The sequence below is a fragment of the Siphateles boraxobius genome, unplaced genomic scaffold (assembly GCF_051911475.1).
Source record: "Siphateles boraxobius isolate OS27281-9 unplaced genomic scaffold, OSU_SipBor_1 18, whole genome shotgun sequence".
NCBI lineage: Eukaryota > Metazoa > Chordata > Actinopteri > Cypriniformes > Leuciscidae > Siphateles > Siphateles boraxobius.
Window position 1 is genome coordinate 5,199,288 of NW_027508788.1, and position 20,645 is coordinate 5,219,932.

The 20,645-nt window shown below is 37.1% G+C and overlaps 4 protein-coding genes across 5 annotated transcripts; 3 read left to right on the plus strand and 1 right to left on the minus strand.

The window, feature by feature from the left end:
* The first annotated feature begins 347 nt into the window (after positions 1-347).
* sdhaf1 (succinate dehydrogenase complex assembly factor 1) lies at positions 348-3,324 on the plus strand. The gene is made up of 2 exons (XM_077233006.1): positions 348-400; positions 1,519-3,324. The coding sequence occupies exon 2, from the start codon at positions 1,579-1,581 to the stop codon at positions 1,825-1,827; it is 249 nt and encodes an 82-aa protein (XP_077089121.1). The 5' UTR covers positions 348-400; positions 1,519-1,578; the 3' UTR covers positions 1,828-3,324.
* Positions 3,325-3,552: 228 nt separating this feature from the next.
* LOC143740884 (uncharacterized) lies at positions 3,553-5,232 on the plus strand. Its single transcript, XM_077233005.1, has 4 exons — positions 3,553-3,662; positions 3,771-3,816; positions 3,982-4,113; positions 4,774-5,232. Exons 1-4 carry the CDS (start codon positions 3,568-3,570, stop codon positions 4,894-4,896), a joined length of 396 nt encoding a protein of 131 aa, XP_077089120.1. The 5' UTR covers positions 3,553-3,567; the 3' UTR covers positions 4,897-5,232.
* A 2,962-nt stretch (positions 5,233-8,194) lies between these two features.
* Positions 8,195-11,374, plus strand: kcnk12l (potassium channel, subfamily K, member 12 like). The gene is made up of 3 exons (XM_077232678.1): positions 8,195-8,252; positions 8,514-8,933; positions 10,261-11,374. Exons 1-3 carry the CDS (start codon positions 8,195-8,197, stop codon positions 11,268-11,270), a joined length of 1,488 nt encoding a protein of 495 aa, XP_077088793.1. The 3' UTR covers positions 11,271-11,374.
* Positions 11,375-14,582: 3,208 nt separating this feature from the next.
* Positions 14,583-20,343, minus strand: ppm1nb (protein phosphatase, Mg2+/Mn2+ dependent, 1Nb (putative)). Of its 2 annotated transcripts, none has more exons than XM_077233017.1 (6): positions 19,480-20,343; positions 18,519-19,090; positions 17,336-17,453; positions 17,048-17,162; positions 15,774-15,837; positions 14,583-15,636 (listed from the first exon to the last, which is right to left on the minus strand). In XM_077233017.1, the coding sequence occupies exons 1-6, from the start codon at positions 19,889-19,891 to the stop codon at positions 15,610-15,612; spliced, it is 1,308 nt and encodes a 435-aa protein (XP_077089132.1). In that variant the 5' UTR covers positions 19,892-20,343; the 3' UTR covers positions 14,583-15,609. The 2 variants fall into 2 exon arrangements, with proteins under 2 accessions (XP_077089132.1, XP_077089131.1); XM_077233016.1 differs by having other exon boundaries at positions 14,583-15,652; positions 19,480-20,209.
* Between the last annotated feature and the right edge of the window lie 302 nt (positions 20,344-20,645).

Genomic DNA, 20,645 nt, shown 5'->3' on the forward strand with positions numbered 1-20,645 from the left:
TAAATGTGACCTTGAAAAACTTGAGACTTGCATTAATGAATTGAATATGTGAATATGCCTGTTTTATAAAAATGAGTAAATATATGTATTTTGCAGTTGCAAAGTTTCAACATGGACTTGCATAACTTGATATAGTCTGATCGTATAGTCTATATAGACCACTGTAAAGGAGGAAGTGAGTGTCGTCAGTGCAGTGTGTTGCTGCAATACAGCCTGGCCACTAGGTGGCAGTGGATCGGGCACTTGCAGCGTGTCTAGTCGTCACAGCATCAGTTAGGAAGGTTAGGAAACATAGGTCATTTCGGCAAATTCAGTTACAGTGTCATTGTGTTAACGTTTTATTACTTGAGTCTGGGCGTTATACCCATTACCAATGAAATATTCTGCTGTCACTGACAAGGTAGAGTGTTGCTGTTATTATTTTCCTGCCTGTTATTTTGAAATGTGCTGAGAAGAGTCGTGTTTAAATGTACTTAACGTCAGACCTCAAGCAGTTTTAGCGATGTCCAGTAGTATGACATGCAATAAATCTAAAACGATGTAAACATCACATTTTTCAATTATTGGGTTATAATTAAAAGTGTTTTTTTTTGTTTAGAATAATAGGCCTACATGATACAAATACATTTTTGACATTACAAAAATATTCCATGTAGTTAATTAATATATCAGATCATACTACCTTACCGCATGTTTACAAACTTAAGCATTAAACAATCTTGTTAAAATAAGCTTTAGAAGAACACTACAGGGCAATGCTTGAAATGTCACGTCAACTAACATTTTCTGAACAAAGTTAGTTGGTATAGCAGGGGGTTTCAATCTTTTAGATACCACCCCGAATTACGACCATCCTCATGCGAGGGACCCCGATTCTAAATGTTAAAAGAAAGCTACATATTCTCATGTTTAAAGACTTAAATTTATATTATAAACTTGTAAAGTATTTTTATTTTAAAGTATTTTTTGTAATTCTGTTACATTAAGGTTTTTTTTTATACTCACCATAATAGTCTGTAGCCTACTGTAAAAAAATATATTTTCATGATTTGTTATTGCAACTTTTTTCTTTTGTAAAATCAACTTAGATGATTTATGTGGTTCAGATAATATAATATTTTGAGTTTCTATTTATTAAATCAAACTCCATTGTATAAATTTAAAATATTCATTTCAGTGAACTAAAAATTGTAAGGCAACCAGGTGATTAACTATTTTTTTAAGTTAAACCAACAATATTTTTTTACTGTATACTGTTAATGTATTGTTTTTTTCTTTATTTTAGTAGTTTTTATTATTTCGTTCTTTAAATCAACGTTTTATTTATTTAAACCCATTTTGTTATGACTCTTTTTTTGTTGTTGTTATGACTCTCACACTCTCTAGCGGTCCCCTGGGGGTACCCGGACCGCAGTTTGAAAACCCCTGCTGTACAGAACAAACTAACATAAGCAGCCACACACATCTGATGTTTTGAAACATAATGCAATGCATTGACAACATTACTACCCTTCGCAGATTGAAGTCACCACTGTGAATCCCGTCAACAGCGCTGTCCAGTTTATTGTCTAGCACACTATGGTGCGCCACAGCAAGCTACAGAAACAGGTCTTATCTCTGTATCGGCAGTTTCTGCGCTCCGCACAGGACAAGCCGGGCTTCTTACCGAGAATACGTGATGAATTCCGTGCCAACTCTGCTATCAAGAAGACTGACGTCATGCACATAGAATATCTTTATCGGCGAGGCCAACGCCAACTCGAACTGCTTAAAGATGTAAACACTAAACAGCTTGGATCATTCAGCAAGTCTAAAGAGGATAACTGACCACTCATATAGCCTACCAACCTATACTCGGTCATATAATCAGTACTGTATTCAAATATTTAACAAAACGTGACTCGAAAAAATAACAAAATCACCTCCCTTATTTAAATGGAATATCCAAATGACTTTTACTTTTCTCAGGCTGGACAAGATTAACCCATTGCTGTTTTATGTTTATGGTGTTATTTATGTACATTAATTTGCAGATTAAACCCATATTATTTGGTGTTATGTCAGTATTCTACTTTTTTCCATTACTTCCTCTGACTTCAATTTCTTATAGTTACTTCACATTTCGTAGACATTGAAGTGTCTACTGGATGTATTATGTACTGTTAGAGTCAATGTAACGGAGTGTTTAAGATCATATCTGATTCTGAAATGATTCAACACAAATACGCTTATTTTGTCTTTTGCTTACTGGTCACATTGCTAAATGCTGCTATACATCCTCTGTCCTGTTGGTAGTAGATGTGTGTTACCAGTTATATTAATGTCTTTGGGTTCACATTATAAACGTAGAAAATGAACACAAAAGAAGATATTTTGAAGAATATGGGTAACCAAAATGTTGATGGACCCCATTGACTTCCATAGTATGGAAAAAAAAATACTATGGAATTCAATGGTTTCCACCAACTGCTTGATTTCAGACATTCTTCAAAATATATTTTGTGTTCAGCAAAAGAACGAGATTTATACAGGTTTGAAACAACATAAAGGTGAGTAAATGAATACAGAATCTTTTATTTTGGGGTGAACTATCCCTTTTATTGGTTGCATTTTACATTTACATTTTACAAAAAAATATATTTATGTTTTTGGTTTGAATCTATAGTTATATCCTTTAGTAAAAGAGATACATTCACTCAAAAGATTTACTTATCTAAAAATTTTTTCTAAATTAAGAATTATAATTGAATTCTAAAGAAGATTTTGGGTCGAATGGCAGCCAGTCACAGTTCACTTTCATCGTATGGAAAGAATTGCTTTGAAAGTGAATGGATACTGAGGCTGTCTGTCCCTAACATTCCTCCATATGTTTTCTCCAGACATGTCTTGAAGCACATGAGGATGGATAAATGAAAACAGAATTCCAACTTTTGGATGAACTATAGGCTACTGTATATCCAGGGGATAAGTGGGTATGAAACATTGAGGAATCTCTTTAAACAATGAATAACACATGTTCTTTTATCTTTAAGTTATGACACAAGATATTTTTTTTCTTTTCTTTTCCTCATCTATCGAAGGCTAAAGAGGTTCATATTAAAATAACTAATGACATTTATCCATGTAATGAGTTCCTGAGTCAGCTTTAATTTGGATTGTAATGAGTGCACATTTTGTAAAGCCGGGGCAGGGTAATTGGAACATTTATTTTATTCATGCCAATTTTGCATGAATCTAGGAAAATGTTCATGTCTGTTTTTATTTTGAAATATGTATTAATTGACTTGAACTTTTAAACAATAAAATATGCTTTCTCATTCTGAATTCTGATGTTAACAAAATTCGGATAATAATATATTGATTTTATACATAGGGCCTACGCTTTATTTTATCTTTATTTATGATTATTTATTTGATTATGCCTGTAGAAAACGTGGATGTACTTCCTAAATCTTCGTTCACGAAGCCAAGCCACGAGTTATGTTTTTGCTGCCCTCATAGAATTTTTGAAATTATGTTTGTCATGTTTTGTATTTTATTCAAGCATTAGGTAAAAATACTCAAGTAATGACTTGCCCGTCCATAAGTGGGCGCAAGTGCGAAAATAAATCTGATTTCATTGGAGGAAGAAGAACACGCTGCGGTGTAAACAGGAAGATCATGTAAGTTGTCACAAAAGTATGGAACGGAATTTTAGCTGTAGTTCATAGTTTACTAATTATTAATCGCATATATTAATAACATATTGAACTTCTCAACATCAACAAAAGTATGGCGGAGTCAAACGGGATGACAGATGCTCAGTTGATTCAGCAGGTTGGTGTGTCAAACGTCAATTCGGTCACATTCAGCTTTTCTGTCAAATATGAATTAATAATTAACACTACAGAGATCCACCCACCACCATGTTTTACTATGGTATAAACTCAAATAATATATCGCATTCTAACCAGCATGATTGTGATTGTGTTCGGGTTGCAGCTGGCTCTGCTGGGCTGGCTGAAGACCGACAGTGTACAGTGTAAAGATCTGCTCACTGCTGTCACTGGGATGCAGGTGTGCCGTGAGCTTCTGGACAGACTCTCTGGGCAAAGCCAGATCGATGCATACAGGGTAAGAATGTTTTCTTTGGCGTCTTTATAAAAAAAGACTGCGTTTGTACTATATAGGTTTAGGGCAATTGTAACACAAAATGTCTTCAGTCACAAACAAGCCAGAATGATGACACTTTTTTCCATGCCCAGTAGTTTTCTCTCTGAATGAGAACAAGTAGTGATATATAGGCCTATATTTTTTAAATGCTCAATGCCTCTAGTTTGTTGGTTAAAGGTTGGGCAGGCAATTTTTCGGAGAGCCAAGCTATGTTTGAAAGCATATGATCCCACCCTCCCTTCAGAGCGTCTCTACAGCCACGGCTCCTTAAAAACACATGAACGCACAAGCAGACTCTGCAAAGGCATATATATATATATTGTGTGTGTGTGTTGCACAAGGATGAGTAAAGAAATGAAATTATTCAAACTAATATAAATTGTTAATGATTAAATAATTTGCAAATACCTATATATGTTTTTTTTAATGATTTTAGGCCTAGCCACTTCACAGTTGTACAAAAATTGTGTTGTTTTGTACTGTATTCCTAATTAATTCTAACATAGTCCAACCAATCTAATCTATTAAAGTCTAACAAAAAAATTCATAACAGAATGTATTACAGAACACATCCATTATAAAGCAGACAAACGTTTGTGACTTGATGTTCTACTTCCTCAGAGGGAATGCATCCAGAGTATTGCTGACTTTGTGAAGAAGAATCCCAGGGCTTCCCAGCGCGAACTCAATGCTGAGGTTGAGAAGAACGTGCTGGTGTTTGCCTCTAGAGTGCAGTCCGTATAGATATACACGTCACTGCAGCCGTGACCTTCACTGTTCTTTACTGATCAAAATATCTCTCCCCCTTTTGTCTTTCTCCCTCTATCTCTGTATTCTAACAAATCTAAATCTAAACTGTCATATGTTGAGAATGCTTGTTTTTTCATAATCTTGAACCATTATTTATGGGGGCAACCTATTAGCTTGTATCGTTTTTCTTTTTTATGATATATAATGCAGATTTTTACTGGTTATTTCACTACACAGAAATTCACTTATTACCTAAAACTTGAGTTCTTGTATTTAAAAGATGTTTTTTAATCTTCTAGTTCAAATCTGAAATAAAGTGCTCATATCTGATCATGTATTGTGTGTCATTAAAGTGCATATTACATATATAATATAACAAATGAATTATTCATTTACAGCAGTGTGAAGGCCAGTTTTGAGAGCACTGATTTTAACACATAGATGACAAAGAAAGACAAAGAGAACAGTCAGGTGGATGAAGCAAAAAGAGAGAGAAAAAATAAGGACAGAGACTCCATAATGAGCTATCACTATATTCATCACGCAGCACCTGTGATGAATTACATTATGCAGATCACACTTCTCAGATCTCTTGATGACTTTAAAGACAGTGTAGCACTCGGAGCCCAAACCGATGATTAGCGCTGCTGCTTTTGGAATAATACAAACGCAAGATGTGGCTTTTGCTGTCTTTTTGGTTTTGGGACAACAGTTGCTGAAACACTTGTCTCCCAACAAGGACAAAGTTTATGAATAAAATACCACACACTCTTTTGATATAGCGCTTGTCTGTCTCCACCGCACCTGGGCACTTACAAGCAATGACCAGTACTCTAATGATGGAGGAATACAGTCTTGTGAGCTGGCAACCAAGATGAAAGGCAAGGGTGGGCTGGTCAGAGAGAACAAAGCAATGTCGTCTCAGCCATCTAAGCACATCTCACAATAGAAACAGAGTACCACGGCTATATTTTTCTCTGTCAACATCAAACAAAGCAATATTTTAATGTCTGTAATGCAACAAGCATATGGTGGTCTGTCAGCTTTTAAATTGTACTTGGATGTCCTTGAAGTGGCATTTTCAGAGAGATTGTAATGGTGTAGGGGTGATTTGTGAGCGTTTAGGTATTTATCATAACATAAGTCCTTAAAAACAAACTACCATGGTAAGCATAATTTGCATCAGAATTCCATTACTACTGTTGTTTCCTATTTTTTTTAATGGCATTCATGTTATCAAAATATTATTGTAGTAAATGTATTGACTTATGGCCTTTCATGAATATAAGGGAATAACAGAAAAAAAGTGATACGTCAAGGTGTTTAAAAAAAACATGTAGGCTACATTTTGTATGTGGAAGATTTACAATTAACCTCTCTGTCAGCAACTGTTGATTGCTGTAAGATAATTTTTGGTTTACAATGGAAATAAATGTAAATTAAGTCCGCCTTCCAATGTCTATGTTGCTGCCTCTCTGAAGATTATATGATTGAGGGCTGAAAAGATCTTAGGGTAGGATGGGGGAAGATGCCCCGAATGTGAACAATGTGGATTTACTTTTAAATTGTAACACATTTAGATATATGTTTAGCATGTACAGGATGATGATGCATAAGCCAATGTGTTGTTACAGGAAATAAATAGAAACATTTGCTAATTTAGTGGTTATAACACAAATGTCAAATATCCAAAGAGTGGTAAGATGGCCATTACCGTGGTAAGGTGCCAGAAAGGTCATCTTACCCCAAGAGTCTAATTTTATCTTTTTACTTCAAAATAAAGACTATAACTTTTAAACCTCAATTCTAAAAACATTATTGTGTCCACAAATCTCTCATGGCCAAATAGACACACAAAAACTATGATATAATATGATGTCATAGATCCCTATTCAGATCACTCAAAACAGTTTTTGACTAAATATCACAAATGTTGATATTCAGATGAAATTACGAACTTAAAAATAGTGTAGCCATTCATCAAAAGAGCTGAGATGAGGTTTTGTTTTATCTATGGCTGGGAGAAAAAGGTCATCTTACCCTTACCCTAAATGTTTTTGGGTCTACATAGTGCCCAAAATTTCTATCTAGTTAGGCTTTTTTGTGAATTGACAAATCTTTGAAATGAAGATTCCATTTGAATCACGTTACACTTTCATGACTGACTAAAAACGTTTTATCACAGCTTATAACATTTTTTTCTAAGATATGGAAAAACAACAACAACAATAGCAGCCTACATAAATAGTAGCCTACTAAATAGTAGGCTATTCGTTCAGAATGTCCAATTGATGAAATTCTCTGCAGAGTGCTAGACCTATATTGCTTAAACATCCTCAGTAGGATACACTATTTTAGTAGACATGCACGTGAATAAAATACTTGATTCAGTCAAGAATCGGTCGAGCGAACGATTTAGTGATTCATAATACACCAAAAGACTATTGCGTGTGGCAGGAAAGACCACAGAAGGAATCAGTGAAAGAACCTTTTAAGGATTTAAAGGATTCTCAGTGGAATGAAAAAAATCCCTACAACTGATACCTAGATAGGCTGCTCAGCTCATTACTCTCTCTCTCTCTCTCTCTCTCTCTCTCTCTCTCTCTCTCTCTCTCTCTCTCTCTCGTCACTACTCCTCGGATGCATCATTCAATCACGTATTGCCAAGGATGCACACTTGCCACGAATAGACGGCGCCTTCCAAGTTTAACTTAAGGTATCTCTTTCGATTCTTTTAAATCGCTCCATTAACAGTGATGTTTGAAGGACTTTGGTGACAACAACGGTGCTCTTAATAAAAAAAGTATACAATCAGGTAGGTAACCTTTAATTTCACCACTTTAAAAATTTATTTGCGATAAGCAAGTTATAAACAATTCCTTATTACTTAAACAATGAAAATTAGACTGACATTTCCTAATAATTGCAGCCATGTTTTTTGTTGATAATCAGGGATTCAATTCATTTAAATAGTTTTAGTCTTAATAATGGCCTTTAAAATACAAATATACAATTAAAACATTCAGAATATGTGTATAATAAAACATAATGTTCTGTTCTGTAGTGTGTGCTTGATCATTTTTTTATTTAAATTTTTAAATAGACAGGATCTAGTGATATTGTAAATAGCCTGCAGTGCACTTGAAGTTTAAGGGAATTTCCTTCTAATACATTTCACTAAAGTGGCAATATATGTTTTTCTTTTTTTCAGCCTGCTTTGAAGGATGATTTCACATGAAGACCACAACATTATTACTGACCGGTTTGGCAGCAGCTATAATTGGATAGCGAGATGGGGAAAGATAACAATCTTGCGCTTGCCTGCCTACTGTTACCTGCTAACCCAAAAGGTGTATCTTGAGGTTTTATTTCCCGAACCATGTGTCATTTTACCTGATAACCCTGCTTTTTACCATGGTCTCTGTCTCACTGCCACTGGAGAAAGTGATGCGGTTATGAATCCAGCAGAATGTTAATGGACCTGAAGAACTTTGTCCAGTACACACTCGCCCTTCATTTTTGAACTGTATCTACAAACATATGGTTTTCATGCTCTACACCTCTTCTAAAGCCCATTATGGTGACGTTTATGTGTGGGTTTTGAAAGTGAGTGTGTGAGAAATTGTTTTCTTGTGTCTGTGTGCATGTTTGCCTGTTCTTGTCATTTCCTGCTGATGATCAAGTCATGCCACGTGGAAGAGATGTCAGCAACAGCTGTTGCCTCCCACTGCACCTGAATGAAGACAATGCCCGCTTTGGCTTGTTGGCAGCCCTCATCCTCCTCTACCTGCTGTTTGGAGCGGTGGTGTTCTCCGCTCTCGAGCATCCCTCTGAGCTGCAGGCTCACAAGCGCTGGGATGAACAGTTGGCCAACTTCACAGAGCAAAACAGCATAAACCTGAAATCACTGCAAGTCCTGTTAAGGCAATATGAGGAGGCCTTTGTGGTTGGGATCCGTGTGGACAAACTTAGGCCCCGCTGGGATTTCTCAGGGGCCTTCTACTTTGTTGGTACAGTAATCTCCACTATTGGTGAGTTACTTTTTAATTAGTTCATGCATTCCCTGGTAATTGAACCCATAATCATCAACTAAAACCATAATAAAGAATCAAACTGAAATCAATTAAAGGGGCATTCGGCAACTCTAGCTATTTCTTCGCTGATTTTCACTTTTGTTGTCGCATGTTTTCACAACGAGCTCCCCCTACAGCTGTGGGACGTATATTTCACAACACTGTTGTAAAAAAAACTAACTTGCGGCACCCTTCTCGCCCTTTCTACCGCTGCTCATGTGCATTTGTTATTATGGGAGCTGGCCAACTTTATCGTGTGGAGCTATGTCTACTGAGGTGGGTAATACGTCATATACATTGAGGCGGGCGTGTGTGTTTATGTCGAATTGCTGTAAAGCAGTTCGTGTTTCTCGCTCGTTCTCGCTTCTCACGAAACTTCCTATTTACAACTTACCAGGACGTTAGTCCCCATGTTGCAAGGTTGATTTTACCTTGGAATGTTGGGGGCAGCGGGGAAAGTCACCATTCTCACCAGAACAGGTTATTAAACCATCCAAATGATTTCTAAACGGTTTTATTAAGTTGAAATAGTTGCCGAATGCCCCTTTAAAGTATTAAAAACCTAAACGTATTATATTTCAACTAGTTGCCAAGGCAACATTTACATTTTTTGTTTAAAGTTGAAGTACTAAACTAACTAAAAATGAGTTACGAAACTAATTAGCGAAAATTAAAACCTAAACATATTTAAGAAAATAAAAACTTTATTTTATAAATAAAGTTAAAAACAATAACATCTAATTCAAAATTAAAGTTAAAAACAATACAATTTAATTCAAAATATTAACTAAAATTATAATAATGAATCAATGGAACTAAAATAAGTCTGGCTACTAGAATACAAAAAATGTTTATTATAAATATTTCCACTGACTCAAGTATTTCCATGGCCCAAAAACCATCCAAGATGCTCCTTTACATAAAACAAAAGTAAAAAAGCAATGCACAACCACATTTACATTTCTAACTTGAAATAGAAATGCATGTGATTTATGTCAAATGTTGTTGGCTGTTGTTGTTCTCATGACCACTTGAAAAGTACTTAAATTGAATGTCCACAACACTTATAGTGCCATATGGTGGATTTTTTTGGTCAGTTTTGAAGCTTAACAGCCTCCAGTCTCTACTTTCACTGTATTAAAAAAGCAAACAAATGTCCCACAGAATACATAAAACCACAGCGGATTGGAGTGACACAAGGAGGGTCACTAGTTTTTTTCCCTCTCCTAATGAATGTATTAAAAATACATCATCAAAATACTTCCTGTTTCCTATTTCCCTCCAGGCTTTGGGATGACCACTCCCGTCACGGTTGCAGGTAAGATCTTTTTGATATTCTATGGACTCCTTGGCTGTGCAGGAACAATCCTCTTCTTCAACCTGTTCCTGGAGCGCATCATCACGATGTTGGCTTACATCATGCGCTGGTGTCACGAGCGGCAACTGCGGCGCTCCGGCGTGGGAGGAGAGGAGGCCAGGAGCGAGGATGACAGTCTGGAGGGCTGGAAACCATCGGTCTACTACGTAATGCTCATTCTGGGCATCGCAGCCCTGCTGGTTGCATGCTGCGCGTCTGCCTTGTACTCTGCCATGGAGGACTGGGACTACTTTGAGTCCTTCTACTTCTGCTTTGTGGCCTTCAGCACCATTGGCTTTGGGGATGTAGTGAGCAGCCAACGGGAAAGTTATAAAGCTCAGGAGGCCTACCGTCTCAGCAACTGCCTCTTCATCCTCATGGGTGTGTGTTGCATTTATTCCCTGTTCAATGTCATTTCCATCATTATCAAGCAGACGCTCAACTGGATCCTCGGCAAACTGGACTGCAACAGGCCTCAGTGTCCCTGCCGTTGCCGTCCGTACAGGCGTCGAGGTCGGGCCTGCTGTTGCTGCTGCTTCCCGCGCATTGCCAACCAACGGCACAACCACCACCCTCCACCGGGAAATTCCCGGCAGAGGGCTCAAAAACGCAATGCCGTGCACCCTGCACCGGCCAACGAAGCGTCGGGAAAGCGCTTCACTAATGCATCAGTGGAAACAGTTTGTGATAGTGAGACTGATGCTGGCTTAGGACCAGATGGAGGTTATCTGACAGGGCGCAGACTGTCTGGAGAAATGATCTCAGTCAATGACTTTATGACCAACAAGGTTTCTTTGGCAATTTTACAGAAGCAACTCTCAGAGACCGCTCACGGTAACCCAAGACAGAGCCATGTTCGCCAGAACGGCTTCTCTGGTGGAGTGGGCGCCTTTGCTATCATGAATAACCGCCTTCAGGAGACAAGTGTCGACAGGTAGCTCGGTTAGACAAAGATCACGTTGGATATTGCACATCAATTGCATATCATGATTTAATCATGACTTTCAGTTCAGGGTTGTGTACCATTTAGAACTGAATTTAGACTGGCTTTAAAATTAAAAATTGTAATTCAAATATACGTATAATTAAAAATATTTGAGATTCAAAGAAATTTATAAGGCTAATTTATATATATGACACATTTTTTAACTACAAAAGCATAGTTTAAGTTGTTTAAATTAGGTTAGTACATCCAAAAATTCTTTGATTTATTCATCCTCAACGTTTCAGCCACATAAGACTACCGTTCATCTTACACATAGAAATGTTTTTGATGAATAATATTCCAATGTGAACAAAAAAGCCTAAATTAAATCTGTTCATCATATAAAGTGATCGTGTCTCTTCAGAAGACTTTGGTTAAACCACTTGATTCATAAGGATTATGTGTACCATGGTTTTTATGAACTTTTTAATCCATTCAAGTTTTGGTGACTTTCAATGGAGGAACAGAAATCTCTCAGGTTTCATTTAACACATCTTCACTTGAGTTTCAAAGATGAATGGAAGTCTTTTAGGGTTGGAATGACTCAAGAGTGAGTAATGACAACATTTTCTCTTTTTTTCGGTGAACTAACCCTTTAAGACAAACATTGACTAGATAGACAGACAGACGAATAGATAGACAGACAGACACATAGATAAATAGATAGATATATAGATAGATAGATAGATAGATAGATAGATATATATAGATAGATAGATAGATAAATGGATAGATAGATGGATAGATAGATAGATAGATGTTTGAATGACACCTATAGAAATTGTAATCTAAATAGTATTTCATTTATATATTTTAACATATTTAGTGAACCATTGAGGACTATTGAGGAAATATTGAAAAACACTTAATTTCCCAAAATTAATTTGCTGTGTTGAATTTCTTTTATTTGCAATTACAAACCAAATTCCAGTTCAACTTCCTATGGAATTTTGGATAATTCAATTATAATTCACACTCACTGACTAAAGGACAGGCAATTTTTCAGGTCTGAATGTTTCCCAACCCTGATCCCGTCGCCTACTGTTCGCTGGGAATTAATTTCTCAGAGGTTTAAGCATTTATTGCATGCAACTAAAGATTGTAATTGTAATATTACTATTGTAATATACAGTACAGAGCAAATTACATTAAATTAAAATAGCCAATTACTTTTGTATCACAACTACGGTGAATGTAAACATTCATGAACGGCTTAGTTCTTAAGAGGAGACGGCTTTCAATTTTAAAAAGAATCATTATAAACAAATATGGTTTTAATGGTTAACATCGCTTCTCAGAGTCACTTTGATGCTGAAGTGATTGGCCGGTGTGGTGAGCAATCACACTGTGCTTCTGGAGAGATACTTTAACGGCTCTTCACGAAAACAGACTGATTTTCAAGAGCCAGGCAGATGAAGCCACGACACTTACAGAGAGACAGTCCTCGGAGGAAGAAATACAAGTGTCAAATCAAAGGGAGATGGTCAGTATTATTCATTGTTTGATCGTTTCTATCACGCTGCCGTGTCCTAAGAAACAAATGATCTACAATGAATAGGCTACAATTAGGCTATGTGCAAATAGACTTTTAGCAAAATGGATATAATGCGAAAGTATCATCAGTATTTTAAAAGACAAAGTCATCTCAATTATTTTTGTTGTTGTAGATAGACTGTATAGATTCTGTAGATATTGTATATTGTAAAGGCAATTTTTACTGCTTGGTTGAATATTTATTTTGATATCAACATTTGTGTTTCAAAAGAAATAACTACTCACACTTTTTACATCTGTGTTACAGCAGCCTCTTGTTATTCATAGAGGTTTATTTATTAAAAAAAATATCTGTTTCGGAGTGGCAGACAGCAACGCTGGGTTGGTATGGCAAGCCGTTTCGACTTTTATTCTTTCTCAGGATATGAATTCTTGATATCAACAATTCAGTTGTCAGTAGTTAAAATGCTAATTCTTGACATCAGAAATTGGATTACTGGTAACATGGCAATTTTTGATATCAGGAATTACATTTCAACTAGTAAAAATACTATAATTCTTGATATCTATAATTGTATTTTCACTAGTTAAATATCACCAGGCTGCCATTCAAATTCAATTGTTGATGTCAAAAATGTATTTCTTACTAGTTGAAATTCCAATTTCACATCTAGAAAAAACATAATTTTTGATATCAATAATTAAGTGGTTACTAGTGTAAATACAACCCTAATATCAAGAACTCAGTTTTCATTAGTTTAAATGTTCATTCTTGATATGTATTTCAACATGTTGTTACATTTGTTATTTCTGATATCTGAAAATATATTTCTGATATCAATAATCAGGAGAGTAATTTCAGATAGCCTATTTAAAATGTCTTTCTTACTAGTAACAATCACATTCATGATATCAGAAATTAACATTGTCTCTAGTAACAATCGAATTATTGATATCAGAAATTAACATTGTAACTAGTGACAATCAAATGATTGATTTCATTTTTTTTTTTACTAGTAGCAATTCCTATGGTGATATTTAACTAGTGAAAATACAATTGCAGATATCAGTTGATGACGTCATTGTTGATATCAAGAATGAAAATTTTTACTAGTGGAAATGTAATTCCTGATATCAAAAATTAGCATTTTAAGTAGTGAAAACTAAATTGTTGATATCAATAATTCATATCCTCGGAATGAATAAAAGTCAAAACGGCTTGCCATACTGGGTTTGCTGTCTCACAGTCCGAGTGTGTTAAATGAGGAGCGAGTCTCTACTGCCCCCCTGAGGATGACAGTGGTATACTCTTAGAAAAAAAATGTTCAATGCGGTTTTGTTTTATATACAGTAGAACCCTAGGGTTTTTAACTCCATTTTAAAGAACACTTTATGCCAAGTAATGTATGGAGAAATGTCCTAACCTGTTAAACATGAAAGTATTATGCAATCTTTTTTTTCTAGTGATGAAATATGTTGACAAGTTTTTTAGTTCATAAAATGTTATTAAAATTAAAAATGAATTCATTAAAACTAAATCTGTAAAATGATCACATGATGGGAACCCCTAAAATGTTTTATATATGAAGTGCCTGACCAAACCCTTTAAGTTTCTATGTAGAACCTTTTCTTCTAAGACTGCTTACTGATATTGTAACTCCTGTGCTGAAATCTGAGATCAACCACACACACTCACAAAATGTATGACTAATTACCATAAAGCCATCTGGTTATGTAGCAGGACAGACATTAATAAACAGAAATACCATGAATCTCTTGATCTGTTTATTATCTTTTTTTCCTCAACCTTTATGCTAGCACAAATATTGCACAAGATCTGTAAAATGTGCACAAAAATTATTACACAACATGATACAGCACTGCATCAGTTAGTCATTAGGAAAATCTCAGTAATATTAACACATTGGCATAATAATAAGAGGTCAGTAAGGCAACACAGCACAGATCATGCAAACAGAGTAGAGAGTTTTACAGGAAACAACTATTCAGAAAAAAAAATGTTCAGAAATAATTCAGAAACAGAAAAAAATTGTACTCTATGACCATATTATGGGCCTGTATATAATCCAAAATGTAAAAGTGCTTGTTTGAATTTTATTTGATAGAATTTGTTTCTTAAAATCTCATCATTTCACGTTTGCATTATTTGAATTCTTAAAGGAATAGTTTACACAAAAATGAAAATATTGCCATTATTTTCTTTTATCAAAAAAACTAACAAACAAAAAAACACTTTGTTACCACATGCTGTCAAGCTTCTAAGGAGTAGCCTAAGCACTAAAGGCAAGTAAATCATTTTTGGGTGAATTATTTCTTTAATACATCACTGATACACTTGTTGCTAATTTAATGTTCCTCAGAGTCCAGAGAATAATCTACTATTAAGTTCTGACTTTTTAAAATCGGTTTAAAAAATGACTTGTTATAATGCAAAGACTGAAGAGAATCTTAAAAGTTTGTCATCACTGCTTAAACACATTACCTGAGTATTGTTGATTGTAAGACTCGTAGAATACATTTAGTAAGGAAAATACTGAACGTATCACAATCTAAAGAGTCAAAGTTATATACAGTCATCATTGTCCTGCATTGTGGCACAGCATTGCTTTTTGTAAGTTTCGTCATTCAAGAAACATACAAAAAGAAGGAAGTAAAATTTGTGCTGCTGTCCAAAAAGAAGATCCTTTCCATTTTTCATGAGTTTAAAAGACAGAAAACTGCACCTTTACTTCTTCCTCAATCTAGCTCAACCAATAAGCATTTATAATACACAGACTCTAATTGGCATCTGTAGGACGGAATTCCTGAAAAGATAGGAATCTAATTCAGATTACAAATGCTTTGATATTAACTTTAGCATGCAGGAATGACAAATACATTAGTCATTTTAACATGTTATTGTTACATATAAAATAGATTTAGTATCTCCACAGAAGCTTACCTGGGCTAATCTTGATCGCCGTGCCTCTTTCTGCTGATAGTAGGCAGAAATTATACAGTTCCGCCTGCAAATGTCCAAAAAAATATGTTATTTCAAAGTTCAGCCCTCTGTTCTTTTGTCGGTCATCCCACATACGTATCATTCAAGCTCTACTTGTGGAGTTGATTGGTGTTCTGGTGCCTTGTACTGAGTAGACACTTGAATCTGAGAACAGCAGCTGAGTACATGGACATTGCTCTGCAGCACCAGGGTATATATGTCATCCTTGCAGCTTTAATCTCATAATTATATACTGTACTGATGTCACTATATGCCTAAAAAAATGAAATAGTGCCATCTGATGAAGTGCAATAAACGTTCCCCCTGCTAAAACAGTTAGCCTAAGCATTTTGGAAGAATAGATTAACTTTATCAATTTTGTGAAATGGTTCTCTCATTCACTTGATCCATCACTTTTATATAAATTATTATTATTAGTAATAATAATAAAAAACTATTAAAATAAATTATTATTAAATATACACTTGCCGGCCATTTTATTAAGTAGCCTACACCTATTCAACTGCACATTAACGCAAATATCGAATCAGCCAGTCACATGGGAGCAACTCAATTTATTTAGGCATGTAGACATGGTCGATACGATCTGCTGAAGTTCAAACCGAGCATCAAAAGGGGAAGAAAGATGATATAAGGGACTTTGAACATGACATGTTTTTTGTGCCAGAAGGGCTGGTCTGAGTATTTCAGAAACTGCTGATCTACTGGGATTTTCATACACAACAATCTCTAGGGTTTACAGAGAATTGTATAAAAAAAATAAAAAAATTCCAGTACAGTTATGTGGGCGAAAATGGAAGATTCGCGTCATGGATATGACGTCGACAAACTGATGATATGGACCAATATCTCTGAGGAATGTTTTCAGCAACTTGTTGAACGATTTGAGTCAGTTCTGAGGGCAAAAGTGGGTCCAACCGGGTACTAGCAATGTGTACCTAATAAAGTGACTGGTGAGTGTAAATCATAATAAATAAATAAATTAACAGTTATTATAATAATTAGGCTACTATTATAATAACAACAACAATTTAATAATGGAAGAAAGATTAAAAAGAACGCTAATCGAAAAGCTTAGCTTATAGATCTCGTATAGAAACCGTTTAAAAGTTCTTAAAGATGTTGCAGTCTGTGAAATAGGTTTTACACTTCTCACACATCATTGCTGACTGCAGTTTTGAGCAGCAGTAGCATGATGTAAAACACACACTCACTTGCTCTGAAGGCCGCCCCCTGGTGGAAGTCCAGGTATCACTGCTGAAGCCAGAACTGTCAGAACTGACAGCAGATCAGGCTCATCACCTCTTGCACTCAGCTCTTCAAATATCTCTGCCAAAGAAACATGCATGACAATGGTTAAATTCCGTAAGCAGACCACTAGAGGACCATTTATTCTAACCATTACATGAATCCAAGATTTGAAACGATTTTCATATGTGACATAAATCATATAAATCTTAAAAGCAGCATCAAAAGAAGCCAGATTTACTCGGATGATTTACCAGCTACTTTGGACTCCAGAAAGTCCTCCAGCTCAGCCTCCTGGTGCAGTGCTTCAGGTGACAGCTGGGGGGCGCCAGGGAAACAGACTAGAATGATGCTGATGTTATCAAGACTCCCCTGTTAGCAAACACATGAAGAGACATCCCACAAAAAAAAAAGAAAATGTAAGATGTGCAATTAATGTGTCCGCTATGCGATTTCATCACTAAACTGAGCAGCATTGTTTTCCTCTGATGTTTCTTTAGATAAGGCAGGCAGTAGCATGACACTCGCCAGTCTTGAGGCTTTTGTTTTAAGGACAACTTCCTCACGTTGATGATTAGGTAGATTGGAATTTGCTAATGCAGACCTTATCCTTCATTTCTTATGGATGTTGTCGGTTGTCTATCCCTACATGGCACAACGCTGGGCAGAATGCTGTAATCTCCTAACACCAAGGCTAAAAGTAGTTTATCCTATTGCAGTTTAGCAGCGGAATACAGCGGCCTCACTTTGAAATGGTGGATGAAAGCGCAGACCTGACAAAGCAGAGATCTAGCTCACTGCGGAGAGAAAGATGCTGACATTTTCAGGTCGGCACACATCCTTTTCTGCAGCCTAAAGGCCATTCTGTGTTTCTCTTATGTAATATAACAGCCTTGCTGAAGTCAGATGCCATAGCCAACAGACTCCAGACTTCATATTAAAAAATATAGTCTACTTCATGTTTACAATCCTAAAATACATTTTGGGTAACTGATTTTGGAAAATATATGTACAGTATATAAATTTGAATATTACAAATGTCCAAACATTTGAGGAAATATAAGCAACTAAAACTTGTATGTAATGTATATAAATAACATGTATAGAAATTATAAATTTGTATAATAAAATATATCTGAAAATATATTTTCAGACACATTTCTGAAAGCTGCTTGTCTCTGAAACTTTGGAGAGCAGTTTGCATGTGGAATTGCATCTTTTGCAATACATCCATGGCAGTCAAACGCGAGAGTTGGTCTATGCATGTAAAGTTTTGGTGGTAAATCCAATGTAACAAAACATAAATAAAAAAGGGAAGCTGCCATTTTCTCGCCACAAGTTCTCCTGCATGAGTGGGAGGAAAAATCAAACTTGGGTTTGGACCACACAATCGAAATCAGTGAGAACTGCCTAAAAATCTTCCATTCATATACTAACCTTATAGAGGCAGAGGTCGATGACCTGGGAGCAGACCTCTCTCAGATCTGTGCAGACACGCAGTCGGCTGTGTACGAAGGCACAGAGCTCTTCATTACTGACAGTGTCCCACACACCATCGCAGGCCAGAACCAGAAACTCATCTGCTGGCGAGCGCTCCACAGCCGACACTTCCGGCTCGGGCGAGACCATCTGTTCTGTGACCGGCCGCCACTCGGTTGTCTTGTAACTGAAGTCGCCCAACGCCCGAGAGACTGCCAGCGAGCCATTCACACGCTGCAAAGTCACAGATCCTCCAGCGCTCTCTATCCTCTCCCTCTCAGCAGGGAGGAAGGGCTTGTGGTCCTCTGTGGAGAAAGCAACCCGCCCCGCACGGCACAAGACGGCCCGAGAGTCCCCGCAGTTTACAAAGTATATGTGGTGCGGGGTGATAGCAGTGGAAACGACAGTGGTCCCTCCACGTTCCCAACCCTCACGGCAGGCCATGGCATGAAGGTGCTTGTCCATGAGAAAAAAGCCCTCCTTGATACCCTCAGTGACCCTTTCCACATCCGCATCTGCTCGGATCTTGCCTGAAAAGAAAAAGCTCATGTCACTAAATCACAAAGACGAATCTAAAGGCTTCATCAGTAAAGACTGCAACAAGCAGCCATTACATGACTTCTAATTGCTTTTCCTACATTAGGAACATGTTGTCCACTAAAATTAACTTGTCAGATCATGGCTTAATTAAGTAATAATATTGATATTGCTTTGGATGTACCGTAGGTTTAGAAATTAATCCAATCTGAGGAGATCCTCTAGGATCTACTCTAAAGAGATCAACAATATCACCCATGTGATGTGATCACATGGGAATTCTGTTTCTCAACAAAATCCTCACAGTTGTTACGTTTGCTGTGCTCTTAGTCAAAGAGATACAAGAAGTCCTTCCCTTTTTGTAGAACAGCTTGTCGCTCACCTGTGCCCAAGATGTGGTCCAGCAGGTTCCGGGAGCAGTGTTGGGCCACCGCGCTCCCTGCGTGTCCATCGAACACGGCGAAGAACCCCCAATGGGACAGTTCCCCTCCTAGCTGAGGGAAGCAGTTGTGGAAATCCTCCATGTGGGCCCTCCAACCCTGCATGCTGGCCAGGGCGTAGGTAAGTCCCCAGGAGGCACATCCCTCTTGCATGTGCTTGTCCAGAACCGGTCGATCTAAGTAGGGGCTAGGGATGACCCCTTCCTCCTCTCCTCCCTCTTCGCCTTCGGTCAGCTCCCCCGCACCTCCCCCTCGCCCCCCTTTAAAAAAGGAGGTGACCCTTTTCTCGGTTTCCTTCACCAGCTGCCTTACAAAAGCAGGCATTTCCACGCTTCCTTTCCTGGATGTCCTCATGGTGTCTTTTTTTTTTTCCACACTCGTTTGAATCCGTTCACGGCCTCCACCCAGTGCTGTTGCTCGCTGGCTTTGGTTTGGCTGTATGCAGCCTTTCTGCTCAGGGCCTTCACAAAATTATCTCCCAAGAGGCTGATTCTGCACCTTCAAGCATCCTTGAATGATCCAGTGTAGAACGGTTGATTTAGCCTTCTGTCACTCTACCCATTGCTAGACATTCTCACTATGATCTAATCTATCTGTAGTCATAGTTGCTCTTCCCAATTTGATCCACTTTTGTTGCCTTCCTCCTCTGTATGTCAGTGATATTCTCTCTCTCTAAGCTTTCTCTCTCTCTAAGCCTGTTATTTTCCTGTCATCACTCTGATTGGCTGAGCTATTTCTGTGTACCAATCATCTCGCAGTGTCCGCCCTCTTGTTGTACACACCAACATGCAATCCTTTTGCAGAGTGGCTCTCTTTTTCACATGTTCAGTGCCTTTCTCTCTCCCTCCCTCCCTCCCTCCACCTCTCCTCTTGAACTCCCTCTGTTAATCATCTGTGCTGAACATTTGATAATTTTGGATTACCTAACATGCACAGATTAATGTGCATAACAGATTTTCACAGTAGCCCAGTTAGAGAGAAAGACAGAGAGCGAGAGAGGGAGAGAGATAAAAAGCGAGCACACACTAGCCTCTTTTTAAAAAAATGTTATGTGGGGTAGATTCAGTGATTCATATTAAAGAACATGGTTTGCCTTGAGCAGAATTCA

Bases quoted from the DNA above. Each gene is read 5' to 3' on its own strand.
- ppm1nb (XM_077233016.1), bottom strand. From the start codon at position 19,891: ATGAGGACATCCAGGAAAGGAAGCGTGGAAATGCCTGCTTTTGTAAGG. The intron at 17,454-18,518 runs GTTAGTATATGA...GTTTGCTAACAG, and splicing joins TCGACCTCTGCCTCTATAAG to GGGAGTCTTGATAACATCAG. The intron at 15,653-15,773 runs GTAAGCTTCTGT...AATCTGAATTAG, and splicing joins GGCGATCAAGATTAGCCCAG to ATTCCTATCTTTTCAGGAAT.
- kcnk12l (XM_077232678.1), top strand. From the start codon at position 8,195: ATGGGGAAAGATAACAATCTTGCGCTTGCCTGCCTACTGTTACCTGCT. The intron at 8,253-8,513 runs GTGTATCTTGAG...TTTGAAAGTGAG, and splicing joins GTTACCTGCTAACCCAAAAG to TGTGTGAGAAATTGTTTTCT. The intron at 8,934-10,260 runs GTGAGTTACTTT...ATTTCCCTCCAG, and splicing joins TACAGTAATCTCCACTATTG to GCTTTGGGATGACCACTCCC.
- LOC143740884 (XM_077233005.1), top strand. From the start codon at position 3,568: ATGACTTGCCCGTCCATAAGTGGGCGCAAGTGCGAAAATAAATCTGAT. The intron at 3,663-3,770 runs GTAAGTTGTCAC...CATCAACAAAAG, and splicing joins GGTGTAAACAGGAAGATCAT to TATGGCGGAGTCAAACGGGA. The intron at 4,114-4,773 runs GTAAGAATGTTT...CTACTTCCTCAG, and splicing joins GCCAGATCGATGCATACAGG to AGGGAATGCATCCAGAGTAT.
- sdhaf1 (XM_077233006.1), top strand. From the start codon at position 1,579: ATGGTGCGCCACAGCAAGCTACAGAAACAGGTCTTATCTCTGTATCGG.